General features: G+C 34.0%; 1 protein-coding gene across 1 annotated transcript in view; it reads right to left on the bottom strand.

Moving 5' to 3' along the window:
- Positions 1–15,023, bottom strand: part of MOCOS (molybdenum cofactor sulfurase) — a 101,311-nt gene that overhangs the window by 46,299 nt on the left and 39,989 nt on the right. Inside the window, exon 10 of the mRNA XM_031946056.1 lies at positions 6,350–6,431. Coding sequence (XP_031801916.1) covers positions 6,350–6,431 — 82 coding nt within the window. The remainder of the gene's footprint in view (positions 1–6,349; positions 6,432–15,023) is intronic.

The following is a 15,023-nucleotide window of genomic DNA, read 5'->3' on the forward strand; positions in this document are numbered from 1 at the left end:
CAACAAAATCTTGTTTAACCAACATTCAGGTTAAGTGGAACTTGTAAGTAACACTCAGAAGTATATGGAATAATGGGAAGGGGAGAAATAAGGTTTTGAAAGGCTGAGAGAATTGACAATTTTGATAAGATATTTAAAAGCTGCTGCTTATGTGAACCTTTTAAGGGAAGAAGAAAGCTTTAGAAATCATTCTGAAAAGCATTATATATGTAATTATCACCATCCCGAGCCACAAAGCTTAGAATTTCACACTTTATAAAAATTACAGCTTTGCTATTTGAAAAAGCTCTAAAGTCATAGTTTTGACTTGTTTCTTGATCCTGCTTTTTGTTTTCTTTTGAGGAGAAGAGAGAGAAAGGAGGAGATGTATTGAAGTCTCTCAAAAATAGGTAAACATTGTCAAGTTTTATTATACAATGTTCTAATTGTGATTTGGGAGATACAAATGCAGGTGTTCTTAAAATCTTCTTTACTTCTTTTTCTACTAAGGAGAAAAAAATAGCTAACATCTTGCTCTAGAAAGGTGAGGCAAATACAAGATCTCATTATGTAACTTTTATTTTCTTATGTGGTTTTAGGAAATTGCCTATAAAAACTGTCTTTGACAACTAATTTTGTCACAAATACAAGATAACACCAAACTAACTGGATTTTTTTTAACAAAAATGAATTTTTTTAATAGACAGAACATCTTATCCATGTGGCTATCAAAGGTTAGTTATTATATAACTTCTGAAAATATTCAGTCCAATAATTTCTCAATCTGTAAAGTGTCTAGAAGTACAACAATTCATAAAATAATGAAAATTTTTTAAAGTTAAATTATATTACAATATCCAGTGGCTCTGTGAATTCCTTGATGGGAATGCTGCTCCCAATGATATAGATTGCAATCCACCCATGTCCTGCCTTTGTCCTACAAAGAATACTACAAAGTATTTGCTCAGCCCAGCGTGATGGAAACATTCCTCTATACCTATCAACATTACATGAGGAACAGGCTATACTTGAGCTGCTTGTCTATTATCCTCTCCTTCTCCAATCATAAATGTTTTACAAGATATCTTCTTTACTATTTTCTAGCTCACAAGTAATCTTTAGCAATATGAATAAATATTTTAAAGATAGCTTGCAAGGCAATAGCTTATAGTCATTAAATGTACAGATCAATTTCCCTAATGCAATCTAGTCTGAATTCTTCTAGTCCCTTATTCATTTGCAATATTTGTCTAAGATTTGTATATGTGTGTGTATATATATATATGTACATATATATACATGCATACATATATGTAGATATATGTGTGTACATAAATATATACACATATATATGGGTACATACATATACAGGGAGAGAGAAATTACCTGATTGGGGTCACCCATCCAACTATATTTAACATTCAATTATTTATATATTATTATCATGTAAATAATCAGCTCCTATAGAATGAAGGAATGTTGCTCTAGAAATGTAGCTTTTTAAAGGAGGCCCAGGAAACCAAGAGATAAGGGAGAACATACTAAGCATGGGATACAGCCAGTATAAAAATACAGAGAAAGGAAATGAAGTATCATGTTTGAGGAACAACTATAAGCCAATTTAGGGAGATCAGAGAATGAATGTAGGAGACAAAGTATAAAATTAGGAACATAGGCAAGAGACAGGTTATAAAGAGTTTTAAATGACCAACAGAGAGGGTTTTATATTTCATCCTGGAGGTAATACATAATAACTAGAATATATGACAACATGGACCAATTTAACTTTAGAAAAATTACTTTAGCAGCTCAGCAAAGGATAGATTAGATATATCTAATATAGGGCAGAGATTTGAAATAGATACCAATTAGAAAGTTTATGCAATAATCTAGTCAAGAAGTAATGATGTCTTAAACTAGCATTGTGGCTGTGTGACGGGAGGGAAAGGGGTTGGATAAAAAAGATGCTATAAAGGTAGAAATAAGATATGGCAATGGATTAGATATGTAGATCAAGAGACAGCCAGGAGTCAAGGATGACATAAACTTTGCAAAGTCTAGGAAAATGGTAATGTCTTCAACACCAGGAAAGTTCTGAAGGGAGAGAGTGGAAGAAAAGATGAGTTCTGTTTTGGACATGTAGAGTTTGAGATATCTATAGGACATCCAGTTTGCTGAAAAAAAATTTTAATAATTGGAAATGAGTTCAGGAAAGAAGCTAGCCTGAACAAGAGGGATTTGAGTATCAATTTATATTTTCTTTTGTGGTCCAATCTCATTTCAATGGTTGTGGATGTTCAAAGAAAAAAGGAAAAGGATCTATATGTGCAAAAATACTTATAACAGTTCTTTTTCTGATGACAAAGAAGTGGAAAGTGAGAGAGTACCAATCAGTTGAGGAAAGACTGAACAAATTATTGTATGTGAATCTAAAATAAAATATTATTGTTATGTAACAAAGATGAAGAGATAGTATCAGAAGAAACTGGAAAGAACTGTATGAAGTGAAGCAGAGTGAAGTGGATAGAACCAGAAGAATAATTTATATAATTATAATATATATTATAATGAAGTATAATAATCATATTTATAATTATAGAAAACAACTTTGGAAAACTAGAATTCCACACTAACCATAGTTTTAAAGAACCAATGATGAAACATGCTATTTATCCTCTGACAGATAAAAATGGACTTCAGAGAGCAGAATTGAGACTTTTGGGGGGATGTGACTAATACAGGAATTCATTCTATGTAACTATTTGTGTTTATAGTTTATATTGCTTTTCTTGCTTTCTCAATGAGAAGGATTAAGGGAAGTGAGAAGGAGAAAATTCAGATTTTCATGAAAATAACATAAAATTGAATTTAAAAAAATAGTTGTAGACCTCAAGAGGAGGATTTATTCTATTGTAAATTTTGATTCAATCAATACAATGACACAGTGGAGAAAGCCCTGAATCTAGAGCCAGAGGATGTGAGTCTGAATACTCCTTTACTATCACTTATGAAACCTTGGGCAAACTATTTCACATTGCTGGGCCACAAAGATTATCTGTTAAGGTCCCTTCCAAAGCTAAATTTATGATCTTACAACAAGGTATTATTTGAGGAGGAAGCTGGAAATTCCTTTAAGCTCTTAAAAATATGGTTCTATGATCCATGAAAAGGAATATCAAGAAGGCGTCATTATTTATGGAAATCTCTCCTTCATTTGGACTCTACCAAAGACATTATGATGATGTCTTTGGGGCTAGGGGTGGCTACTTATTTACCTGTTTTATTCCTCTTTTGATGCTGATGATCAAAGAATAGCTGAACAAAGTAATCTCTGTGATTGCATCTATCAAAGCATCTGGTATAAATATGGCATATATATGGAAGATAGCTTTTTAGAGAAGAGTCCTCATAACTGCATGTTTTTCTACTACTGAATAAAATGTTCTTTTGTAATCTACAAACAATAAATGTCTTCCAATAAATTTTGTATTCATGAAGACACAGTCTGCCAGAGAATATTATTTGTAAAAGCCTATCCCATTCCTTCCTCATATTCTCATCAAGATTCATATTCTTTAGATCATTGTCATAATATTTCAAAGAAATAAAAAGGTAGACATATATCTTAAGTTGCTTATGTTGCATATCTTATCTTTTCTTTTCTTCTTGATAACAATTGACTTTTTCCTAAACTTTTAGTATTATTTCCTCTTTAGATAGTTTGAAAATCATAATTAAATCCATCATATATTATTCTTTTTTAGAAATTTACTTGGATGTTTCCCTTTATATCACTGTACCAGATGCCTTCTTAAGCCTTCTATACTTAGCTGTTAATCCATCTTATAGATATAAGAAACCATCAATTTATCTAGTACTGAAAAGAAAAGCTTTGAGTAAAATGTTAACCTATACATTGTTGTTTAGCCAAGAGTTGCATCCAACCTACTGTGACCCTATTTGGGTTTTTTTTTTTGTCAAAGATACTGGAGTGGTTTCCATTTCTTTCTCCAGCTCATTTTACAGATGAGAAAACTGAGACAAACAGGGTTAAGTGACTTGTCCTGGATCTTAAAGATAGTTTAAGTGTCTGAGGCTATATTTAAACTCAGTTCTTCTGACTCCAGGTCTGGAGCTCTATTTATTATGCTACCTAGCTGCTGTTAACCTATTTCCTGCCTCTATTTAGCATACTTAAAAGCATACAAACTGGCTCCAGAAGGTTTAGTCATGTACTTGAGTCATAGCCAAGGACACTAGTGTTCTTTTTATTATTTTCTACCTGATCCAAGAAGTTTCAGGTTCCAATATGAAGAAGCAATACCTGTCCAGCTAACATCCGTATGGAAGGTTGTAACCTTTGAATTTGGGAATGTGCTGATAAGAATGTTACAGGAAGAATCAAATGCCTTTCTTTTTTCCCTCATTTTTAAGTTCCCCTCAACAGTTTAAATGTTCAAAGAATCTAATGTACAAATCTGAAAAGAGATTAAATTAAAATGTTAAAAAGTGAGAAACTGGGAAAACTGGGACAGTAATACATTATTGCATTGTGGAATTGTGAAATGATCCAAAAATTTTGGAGAGCAATCAAACTATGACCAAAGAGGTATAAAACTGTATATATCTTTTGACCCAGCAGTGCCATTACTGGGTCTGTATCCCAAGGAAATCAATCATAAAGGAGGGAAGAGGACCCATGTGTGCAAAAATGTTTGTAGCAACTTTTTTTAATGGCAGCAAAGAATTGGAAAATGAGTAGCTACCCATCAATTGGGGAAAGGATAATTAAGTTGTGATATATGAAGATATTGGTAAATTTTTTGTTCTATAAAAAATAATGAACAAGTTGATTTTAGAAAGGCCTGGAAAGATTTACATGAACTGATGCTGAGCAAAATAAGCAGAAATAGGAACTGTTAGGATTCTTACAAGATGCTAAGTCACTGGAATTGATAGAGACAATAATTATCTAATTTAGCGTGGTTCAGTATGATTGATCTGCTCCTACAAGGAAATGTTATGGGCCAGAACTTGAAACAAGGTACTAAGCAGAATTGAGGAGACAATGTTTAAATCTAGTTTAACACTGATTTAATCCTACAACAAATAAGGGTTTCCTAGTGATATAATGATTGGTGTATACTCAATGTGGGATATATAAGGAGGAGGTCTCAGGGCCAGGAAGGACAAGCCCACTAGAGGAGAAGCCCACTCTCAAAGGCAGAGACACATTCCATTTTCCACCTTTGTGCTGGCTGGAGGCGTTGGATTCAGAGATATTTGGAGGGAGGTAGAGACAGAAGCAGAGGCAAAGGACTAGAGGCAAGATCCAGAAGGCCTCCAGAAAACTAGCCGAGCTCCAAGTGAAGGAGATAAGACTCTAAAGGAAACAATAAAGGATTTGGACTTTAACTCCTGGCTTCATTTGAGGTGATTATTACTCTGAGCTAAAACTAAGGCTGCTCCCAGAAGCCCCCAAGAAACCTGCTCCCAGAGAACATTATATTTTAGAGAAGAACATTACAAGGAACACACTTACACAATAACAGCAAGAATGTACAATGATCAACTATGAAAGATTTGGTTCTTCTCAATGGTTCAGTGATCCAGAACAATGCCAATAGACTTTGGACAGAAAATGCCAGAAATAAAAAAACTATGGAGATTAAATGTAAAGCAACATATGCTGTGTGTTGCTCTGATTTTTCTCTCCCAACATGGTTCATAAAGTAATGTGTTGAATAAATAAATTAATAGATAAATAAATGAATAAATGAATGAATAAATAAATAAAAGATGATGTCAGGAAACCATTTAGGACTCTCATAGTCTATATGAGCATCTGAGGTTTCTCCTTTACACATGAAATGCCAAAAACTTTATTATATTGCTTTCTATGTGTACCTGTAATCCAGATGTTAGTAGTAGACCCAAAGACAAAAATCTCACAAATCTTTTTTATTTGTCATTTTATCTTTAATTTATGGAACAAAACAAGTTTTTCTATAACATCATATGACAAAAAAAGATGGTCTTGTGGAATATTCCCCCATCCAGAAATGTCTAAAGTCCCAAAAAGAAATCACATTCCTGTCCCATGAGAACAAATATCTCACTTCAAATTTTCATCTCAATTAATCTGGTTTCAGATACATAAGCTTGTACAAGAATTGCCCGTTTGCTGGTAAATGATGGGAAAACCAATAAATTCATAAATACTGTAATTTAAACACTGTATAAATAATTTATCACTACTATTTTTAAAAAACAACTTTTGGCCAAAACTTGTTAAGCACCAATAGAGCATCTACATGCTTATAATATATTTACAAATCAAAATCAGATATTTATATTTTAAAATTCTTACCTGTCTGTACAGACTTTGCTCTGACAAATCTGATACTCTTCTCCACTATTTTCATCTAGAGGCACATCTATAGATTCCATCCCTATATGAATAAAGATTACAAAACAATTGTTATATCCAAAAAATATAACTGAGCAATTATAAATGTCTTTAATTGACCTGAAATTGCTTGAATAAAGAATGTAGGGGGGAAAGGAGGTGCTATATAGAGATTTTTGTTCACCTGTTCTTCAACAGATCCTCTGACATAATACCAGGGTTTTTTTTTTATTACACCAGACTGAAGATGTACACATCTTCTTTGGCTTCAAATCTATACTAGCTGTATCCACAAATGAATTATAAGACTCAATTTCCTTATTTAGCATATGAGGATAAGAATATTTAGATTCCCTTCTTTAAGGAGCTATTGTTAAGAAAGTTTTTAAACCTTAAGGTATTTGTGGAGACAGGGGCTGGAACTGTGATTTAATTAAGCTAACAAACTACTAGATGAGGAAATTCCTCCTACCAGTCTAAGTCACCACATTCTCTGCAACTAAACCCTTATAACACTGAGAAAATAAATGATTTCTACAAAGTCATACAACCGATATACTGGTTTAGACTTGAACTCAAGTCTTCCTTGGCTTTGAAGTTGGTTCCCTACCCCTTAGATAATGCTGCCCCTTCAAAGTATTATATACATGTGAATCATTATTATTCTCAGCAAATAAGCTCTCCCTATTGCTTTTAATAAGGGGCTGCATGGAACAGTAGAAAGAATATTAAATAGAGAGGAAGATAAAAGGGAGAGAATTTGGAACTGGAAATGAAACAAAACTGAATGTCCTTTTAAAAAGTGTTCACTTTGGGCAAGGGCCTTGAAACTGAGTGGATGCCCATAAGTTAGGGAATGGCTGAATAAATTATGGTATATAAATGGTATGGAATATTATTGTTCTATAAGAAATAATCAGCAGGATTCAAACCAGTTCCACTTGTTCAATGATGAAGAGAACCATCTACACCCAGAAAGAGAACCATGGGAACAGAGAGTGGAACACAGCATAGCATTCTCATTCTCTCTGTTGTTATTTGCTTGCATTTTTTTTCTGTTTTTCTTTTTCTTCCTTCTTGATCTGATTTTTCTTGCACAACCAGATAACTGTATAAATATATATATATACACATATTGGATCTAACATGTATTTCAACATGTTTAACATCCCAGCTAGGGGAGGGGATGGGAGAAAAAAGGGGAAAATTTGAAACCAAAGGTTATGCGAGGGTCAATGTTGGAAAAATTACCCATGCATATGCTTTGTAAATTAAAAGCTTTAATAAAAGAGAGAGAGAGAGAAATGATCAGCAGGATGATTTTAAAAAGGTCTGGAGAGACTTTCATGAACTGATGCTGAGTGAAATGAGCAGGACCAGGAAATCATTGTACATGGCAACAAGATCATGTGATGATCAACTGTGATGGATTTGGCTCTTTTCAGCAATAAGGTGATTCAGGGCAATTCTAATAGACTTGTGATGAAAAGAATGATCTATACCCAGAGAGAGGACTGTGGTGACTGAATGTGGATCACAACATAATATTTTCACCTTTTTTGTTGTTTGATTGCTTTTTTTGACACTTTTTTTCCTTTTTTGATCTGATTTTTCTTGTGTAGCATAATAAAGGTGGAAATATATTCAGAAGAATTGCACATGTTTAACCCATATTGAATTATTTGCTGTCTAGGGGAGGGGAGTGGAGGAGAGGAACACAAGGTTCTGCAAGGGTGAATGTTGAAAACTATGAAAACATGTTTTTTGAAAATAAAAAGTCATTATTAAAAAAATAAAAAATAAAAATGTTCACTATGGAATCAAAAGGCTTTGGTTCAAAGTCCTCTGACTTCCACTTGTAATCTACACAAGACACTTTATCACTTGTCTTAGTTTTCTCATCTAAAAATGAGGAGGTTGGATTGCATGACTTCTACGATTCCTTTTGTCTAAATCTAGTATCCTGTAACCCTACTTATACGAAGCTTGAAACTCAGCAAGGAATGACATCTGTTTTAGTCCCAAGAGCTATGTATCTCTTGAAAGACTTGGAATTTTAGACATTTCTGGATGGGGCAATGTTCCACAAGACCATCTTTTTTTATTATACTATGTTATAGAAATGCTGTTTTAAAAGGTTTGGCAATTGTCAATGCTGTAAAATTACCCATGCATATAACTTGTAAATAAAAAGCTATAATAAAAAAAGAAAAGAAACTGATAAAATTTAAAAAGTGGAAATTATATTAAGAAATATCTGTGATCTTCTAGGGACCATGAAATTTTTTTCCAATGACCTTTAAGCTGAAGTCCTCCAAATGTTTTGTTTTCCACAATAAAATGTAAAGTCCTCAACAACAACAAAAAAAAAAGAAATGCTTGTTTTGTTCCATAAATTAAAAATAAAATGATAAATAAAAAAGATTTGTGAGGTCTCTGTCTTTGGGTCCACTACTAACATCTGGATTGCAGGTACACAAAGAAATAGTGCAGAAATAGTGGAATTAAGTTAAGAAAAGTTGTATGATGTTACTCCTTTTTAAGGGAGAAATTCTGAGAATAAAGATTTTAAATAATATTCCCAAATATAAGTCCCACTTCTGTTCTGTTTAGATAATCAAATAGATAGCTCTGTGTTTCATGCTGAATACATGGAGGGAAATATAATTCCTGATTGGCTGAGAGAATACTAAATGCAATGTTGTGGACCTTAAAAAAGAACAGACTGTTTTAACATATTTTAGGGTAGAAAGAAGAATAAAGAAGGAGGAGAAAGGGGAAAGGAAAGAGAGAGAGAAGAGAGAGAGAGAAGAAAGAGACAGACAGAAAGAGAGAGAGAGGAAGAGGGAAAGAGAAGAAGAGAGAGGGAGAGGGAGAGAAAGAAGAATAGAGAATGAGAACTAAGAGAAAAAAGAGACTGTGTGAAAGAATAGAGAAAAAGGACACAGTCAAGACATAGAGGGAAAAGAGAAAAGAAGTGCAGGAGAGAAGGAAGAAAAGGTACAGATTTTGAACGACAGACTGGAACTTTTAGGTCTACAGAAAAATAGGGAAACCAGCCTCCATTATGTCCCTGAACTTCTGGTAACCATGACCTAAAGGTGAATTCCCTTTAATCAAATTATTTTTTTCTCTCTTTGGTTGAGCTGAGATTTTATCTCACTCCCAACTGAAAAGTTCCTATACTCATATATTTTCTGGTATATTCTGTAGAACTTCATCAGTTTCTATTCCCTATTTTTTTTGGATACATGGTATTATTTGCTCTTCACAATTCACAGAGGTCTTTTGTGTAACTATTATTTGGTGGGAAAGGACTAGCCTAATGAGTATAAGCTAAGGGCTATTCTCCCTTTGTAAGATGAAAAAGGGGGCTTTCATTCTAAACTCCCTACCCAGGGTCTTTTTTTAAAAACAACTTGCTATTTTACCATGCCTTCAAACTCATTATAGTGATATTTTTAACCCAATGATCAATTTTACATTTATTCTTTTTCAATTAGGATCCATATTTTAACTTGTCATGATTTAGTTATCTATTGATTATGTCACTCGGTATATTAACTATCTCTCTCAGATTTGTGTCATCTGAAAATCTGATAAGCATGCCAAGTAAAAGTATTATATAGCACTGTCAACCACTGATCACTGAAACCCTTCAATGGGAATTCCCAACTAATTTACATTAATTACTGAGACTTATAAGTCACAGAAACCAACAAGATGACAGATGAAACATATTCTTCAAAATCTTTAACTCTCAAAAACCTTCCCCCCCTGAAAAAAAGGTCATTATTAATTAACAATTCAGTACAACAATCCTTCAGATGTTCATTCAGTGCCCCTTTTCCAAAAGATATTATACACCCAGAAAAAAAAAGTAATCTGAACACCTGGAGTTCATTTTAGGACTCTCTCCACCTGCAGAGACACTACTGGGCCATACAACATATCTAGCAGCAGATATTCTGCCAAGCCATTTTAAGAAAGGGAGAGCAGCCAGAGCATGCTACCTTCCGACTGGAGCTAGACGGAGTTTGGAGACACCCCCCTCCCCCAAGGCTGCAGAAACTATCTGGAACATACTAGAACATGTCTGCAGAAAGTGGAGGACAAGGATATAGTCCCCAAAAGGAAGAGTTTGAGAGAGGAATTGGGATAGGGAGTGAGCAACTTTGTGTGGTTGTGCTGGGCCTGAAGGAAAAGGGACTAAAACACAGCAGGGATCAATCCTGTCCCCCTAAAGATTAAAGTACAGAGATTCAGACAAGTGATCCTATAGTCCCTAACACGCTCAGTAGGAGGTTGCTTTGCAGCCCAAACTTAGGGCTATACCCATCAGCAGAAGGGGAAGTCAGAAAGTAACACACACACATGTATATATATATATATATATATTTCTATAACAAGGAAAGAGAATATTATATTTTGAAATGAAATTAAGCATTGAAAGTGTACTCTCATCCTCTGAAGTCTTTGAGAGGGTCCATTTGTCTCTTTCATAATCTCCAAAAATATTTCCCTCCTTTTCCTCGTCACCTAATTAAAACTTTCTTTCTCATATTTTAGGCTTTGAGAAAAAGAAAATCATAAATACTTTTTTATGAGTCCTTTCCTAAAGTATCATGAGGAGTGGGATGGGAGTCTGCTGATGCCACTGGAAGACAGGCAAGAGTCCTGATAAAGTGGAAAGACTCTTCCTCTGGATTCAGATCATCTGGGTATAAGTCTTAGCTCTCCTTGCTTACTACCTGTGTACTTTTGATAAAGGAACTTACTTACCCTTCCTGAGCTTAGATTTCCTCATCTGTAAAATGAGCGTGTTGGACTAAAAATCCCCTAAGCCTTCTCCTAGTCTCTTGATGGAACCCCATGAACCTATGACTTTATGAAGAACAGAGAATTAGCAAATAACCAGCCAAAACCAGGTTCTTGGTCCATTATTAATCAGTTCATAAAGCGGCACTATAACTGTCCAAGGCTTAAATTGCATCTCAGTCCAAGTACAAAATCTTAAATCATTCTCAAAAAGATAATGGAACATGATCAAAGAAAAATATTTTTGAGCCTCACTTCCTTTAGTGACGTGCTTTCCTCATATTCTAGCTGTCCAAGTGGCCCTTATTAGGCTCTTCAGTCACACTCACGCCAACTTGAATTGAGGACACCACTGACATATTTCTTAATATGTTTTCCTGATTTTTTAAAAAATTATGCTTCCTTTTCTCCCCTGATTACTCTTCAACCATCTACTAAACTAGTACTGAAAAAGTATAGTTTGCTATTATTTTTTCCATAGTAATTGAAATCTAGCCACTTAAAATTTTGTTTTCTATGGTAAAATGTGTTGTTAGTTCCAAATGCCCTAAGACATGTTGGAAGGCAATCCATTTCTCAACTGAAGATTTACTCTAAAACTGGCATGAAACAATTCAGGACATATTTGATAGTTGTCATATGACATTTTAAACTATTTTATTTATATCTTTTGTCTCTATAGTATGGTTATTTCCCATTCCACCAAATCAGATTAAACTGTCATTTTTGACCAAAAAAAATCAATCATAAAAGAGTATCTGATACAGAAACTCTGTATTACAGTATATATTTTTATTCTAGTAGTCACTGTGTTCTCTCTCATAAGGAAAAAGATGTATATTGTTATCTCTTCTTTACTCAGAATTCAATTTCTTTTTAGTGCTTTTTTATTCATTTACATAATTATGGTCATGTTGATTTCTTGATTCTGCTTATTTCATTTTATATCAATGTATACAAATCATCTTATATTAATCTTATTGTAATATATATTCTATCACATTCACATTCCATAATTTTTTTCATTTATTCTCATAGCTCCCTCCTCCCATTTTGTCTCTAAGTCCTTTGCTACCACTATGAGCAGTATACATTGTATAATTGTTTTTGCCTTTACTTCTTTTGTGAAATAATGAGAATTGCTAGAATATGAATAGTTCCCTTTTATAATGGTGTCAGCCCTGTCCTCTTGCCTTTCCCTACTACTCTTCTACAAAAACTGCATATCCCTGTGAGTATGACTCCCTGCCATTTGCTTCTCTCCCAAATTGTAGTTCCCCATCTCTAATTGCTTTCGCTTCAGATACAGTCTGTCTAAAACCAAGCATATTATTATCTTCTACCCCAGAGTTCCTTATTTCTGACAATATTTCATCCAATCACTCAACCTTGAAATCTATGTCACCTTTGACTTCCCCTTCTTCCTCACTTTCCATATCCAATCCCCAAATTCCTTCCTAATTGATTTTAGCATTTTAATGGGGATAATAATACTACTAGCACCTAGGCATAGGTTGTTGTGAGGACCAAATATATTAATATATATAAATATATGTATAAAACTTAGCAATCCCATAACTTTCAATATTGTAAACTGGAGTACTCATGATCACTGCTACATAACCATAGCCTTCCTAGATGGTTTCCCTCTCCTCTTCTTTGCTTTACTATCTTAGACATCATTAAGACACTTCATTCATTCAATCAATCACTTATGTCGTCATTCATTTATGTCTACCCCCCCAAACATATAAATGTAAATCCAGTCAACACCAGAACCAATGATCTTGTGGTCAATGTTCTTAAAGTCTTGCTTGTCTTGTGTTGTTCTCCTCAAAAACATTAAAGGGCTCCCCATGCCTGTGGGATAAAGTCCAGACTCTGAAGATTAGTGTTCAAAGACCTTCGTAATCTGACCCTAATCTACTTTTTCCAATTTCTGCCACTACTCCCTGGTAGGCAGATGTACCAACCTGGCCCCTATCCTCAGACACACTTTTCTCCTACCTGTCTCCAGGCCTTCCCCCAGTTCTTTATTCAGCTCTTTTCTCTGAAATATAGGCAAATGTTTCTGCCCGCCTATCCCAAATTCTACTTAGTTTTGAAGAATCCAGTTCAAATTCTATCTGGAAACATTCTTCCATCATGACAATGCACAATGATCACTTCTTCCTCAGAAAGCCTCTGATATTTTTGTCTACATCAAAATCCATTATTTTTGGCAATTATATGCTGCCTTTTGTTATGTAACTGTTCTATATATGTTTTATGTCTCCAATTGATTTATAAATTTCACAAGGTCAAGAGCCATGTCTTTTTTTTGCATGCTACTTATGTTCATCCAATTTATACTTATCTACTACATGCACTATGTTGGAGTAGGGAGGGTAGTGAAAACCCAAAGATAACAAAACTATTATTATCTCACCAAACTCCTATGGGAGTTGACATTTGGAAAATTCTTAGATTATCCTATTAGAGAAAATGATACTCATGTGAATAGAGAATATAATGAATAGACTCATTTGAGTGCAGGAAAGCATTAACCATGCCTTAGTAGCAATAAGGAGAGAAGCATGTCTTCTTTCCTTCCCTTTTGCTTTCTTTCATTCAAGAAATTTGGAAAAGCAACCCAAGGACTTTGTAAAAGAGGCTAGATTAGAAGATATAGCATTAATATCTTGAGTCTACTTCTCCCCTTAGAGCTAAACAGTTCATAGTTTAAAAAAAAAAAAGATGAAAACAAAGGTTTGACAAATGCAAACCAGAAAAGAAAATGTTCAGAAATCTACTGATTTAGGGTTAAGATTACATTGTGTTATGTAATAGCAACACCCACTGGCCACATGGGGAACACCTCAGCACATTGTTAGCCTTTAGTCTTTTTTTTAAATCCAAGTTACTGTACTTCCCTGGGATAGCCAAAGAAAGAATGAGAGCAAAACTGTCAAATATAGAAACTGGGATAGGATTTCCATTAAAAATTATTCCAGAAAAGTTAAAATTGACTAGATTATGGCAGAAAGTTTTGGCAAATCAAAGAAATTCATTAGACCCACAGGGGAAGGTGACATCAGAGAATTCCAATATCATATTCCTTATTTTCTGCCAAAAACTCCAGATTTAACAAAAAGACCCTCAGCTCACCAAACTTGTAGTAAAAATGAACCTTACCTTATTCTTTTCCTCTTTTGCTTATTTCAGATTATTTCTATAACCAGTAAAAGTGAAAGCTATCAGTTTATTTTTTTGACTCTTTTTATTTTCAAAACATAGGCAAGGATAATTTTTCCACATTGACCTTTGCAAAACCTTGTGTTTTTCCTCCCATCCCTTCCCCTAGATGGCAAGTAATCCAATATGTTAAACATGGTAAAAATATATGTTAAATCCAATATGGACATACATATTTATACAATTATCTTGCTATACAAGAAAAATAGATTGAAAGGGGAAAAAAATGAGAAAGAAAATAAAATTCACGCAAACAACAAAAGAAGTGAAAATGCTATGTTGTGATCCACCCTCTCAGTTCCTACAGTCCTCTCTCTGGGTGTAGATGGCTCTCTCCATCACACAATCATTGGAACTGACCTGTCAGTTTACTTTAATAAGATTACAAAAATACCTTTCTAATGGTTAGGGAAAACATTAAATTGTTTATTCTTTAAAATATAAGCAATTTCTGATACATATTTTAGTAAAATAAAAGTAATCCATAATATAAACAAAGCTCTTTATGATGGGAACTCAAACCAGCTTGTTCTCTCAAGACCAAAATTCTTTAATCAGATCATCCCAACTCCTCCCAGATTCC

This window comes from Sarcophilus harrisii, chromosome 1, assembly GCF_902635505.1.
Source record: "Sarcophilus harrisii chromosome 1, mSarHar1.11, whole genome shotgun sequence".
Lineage (NCBI taxonomy): Eukaryota > Metazoa > Chordata > Mammalia > Dasyuromorphia > Dasyuridae > Sarcophilus > Sarcophilus harrisii.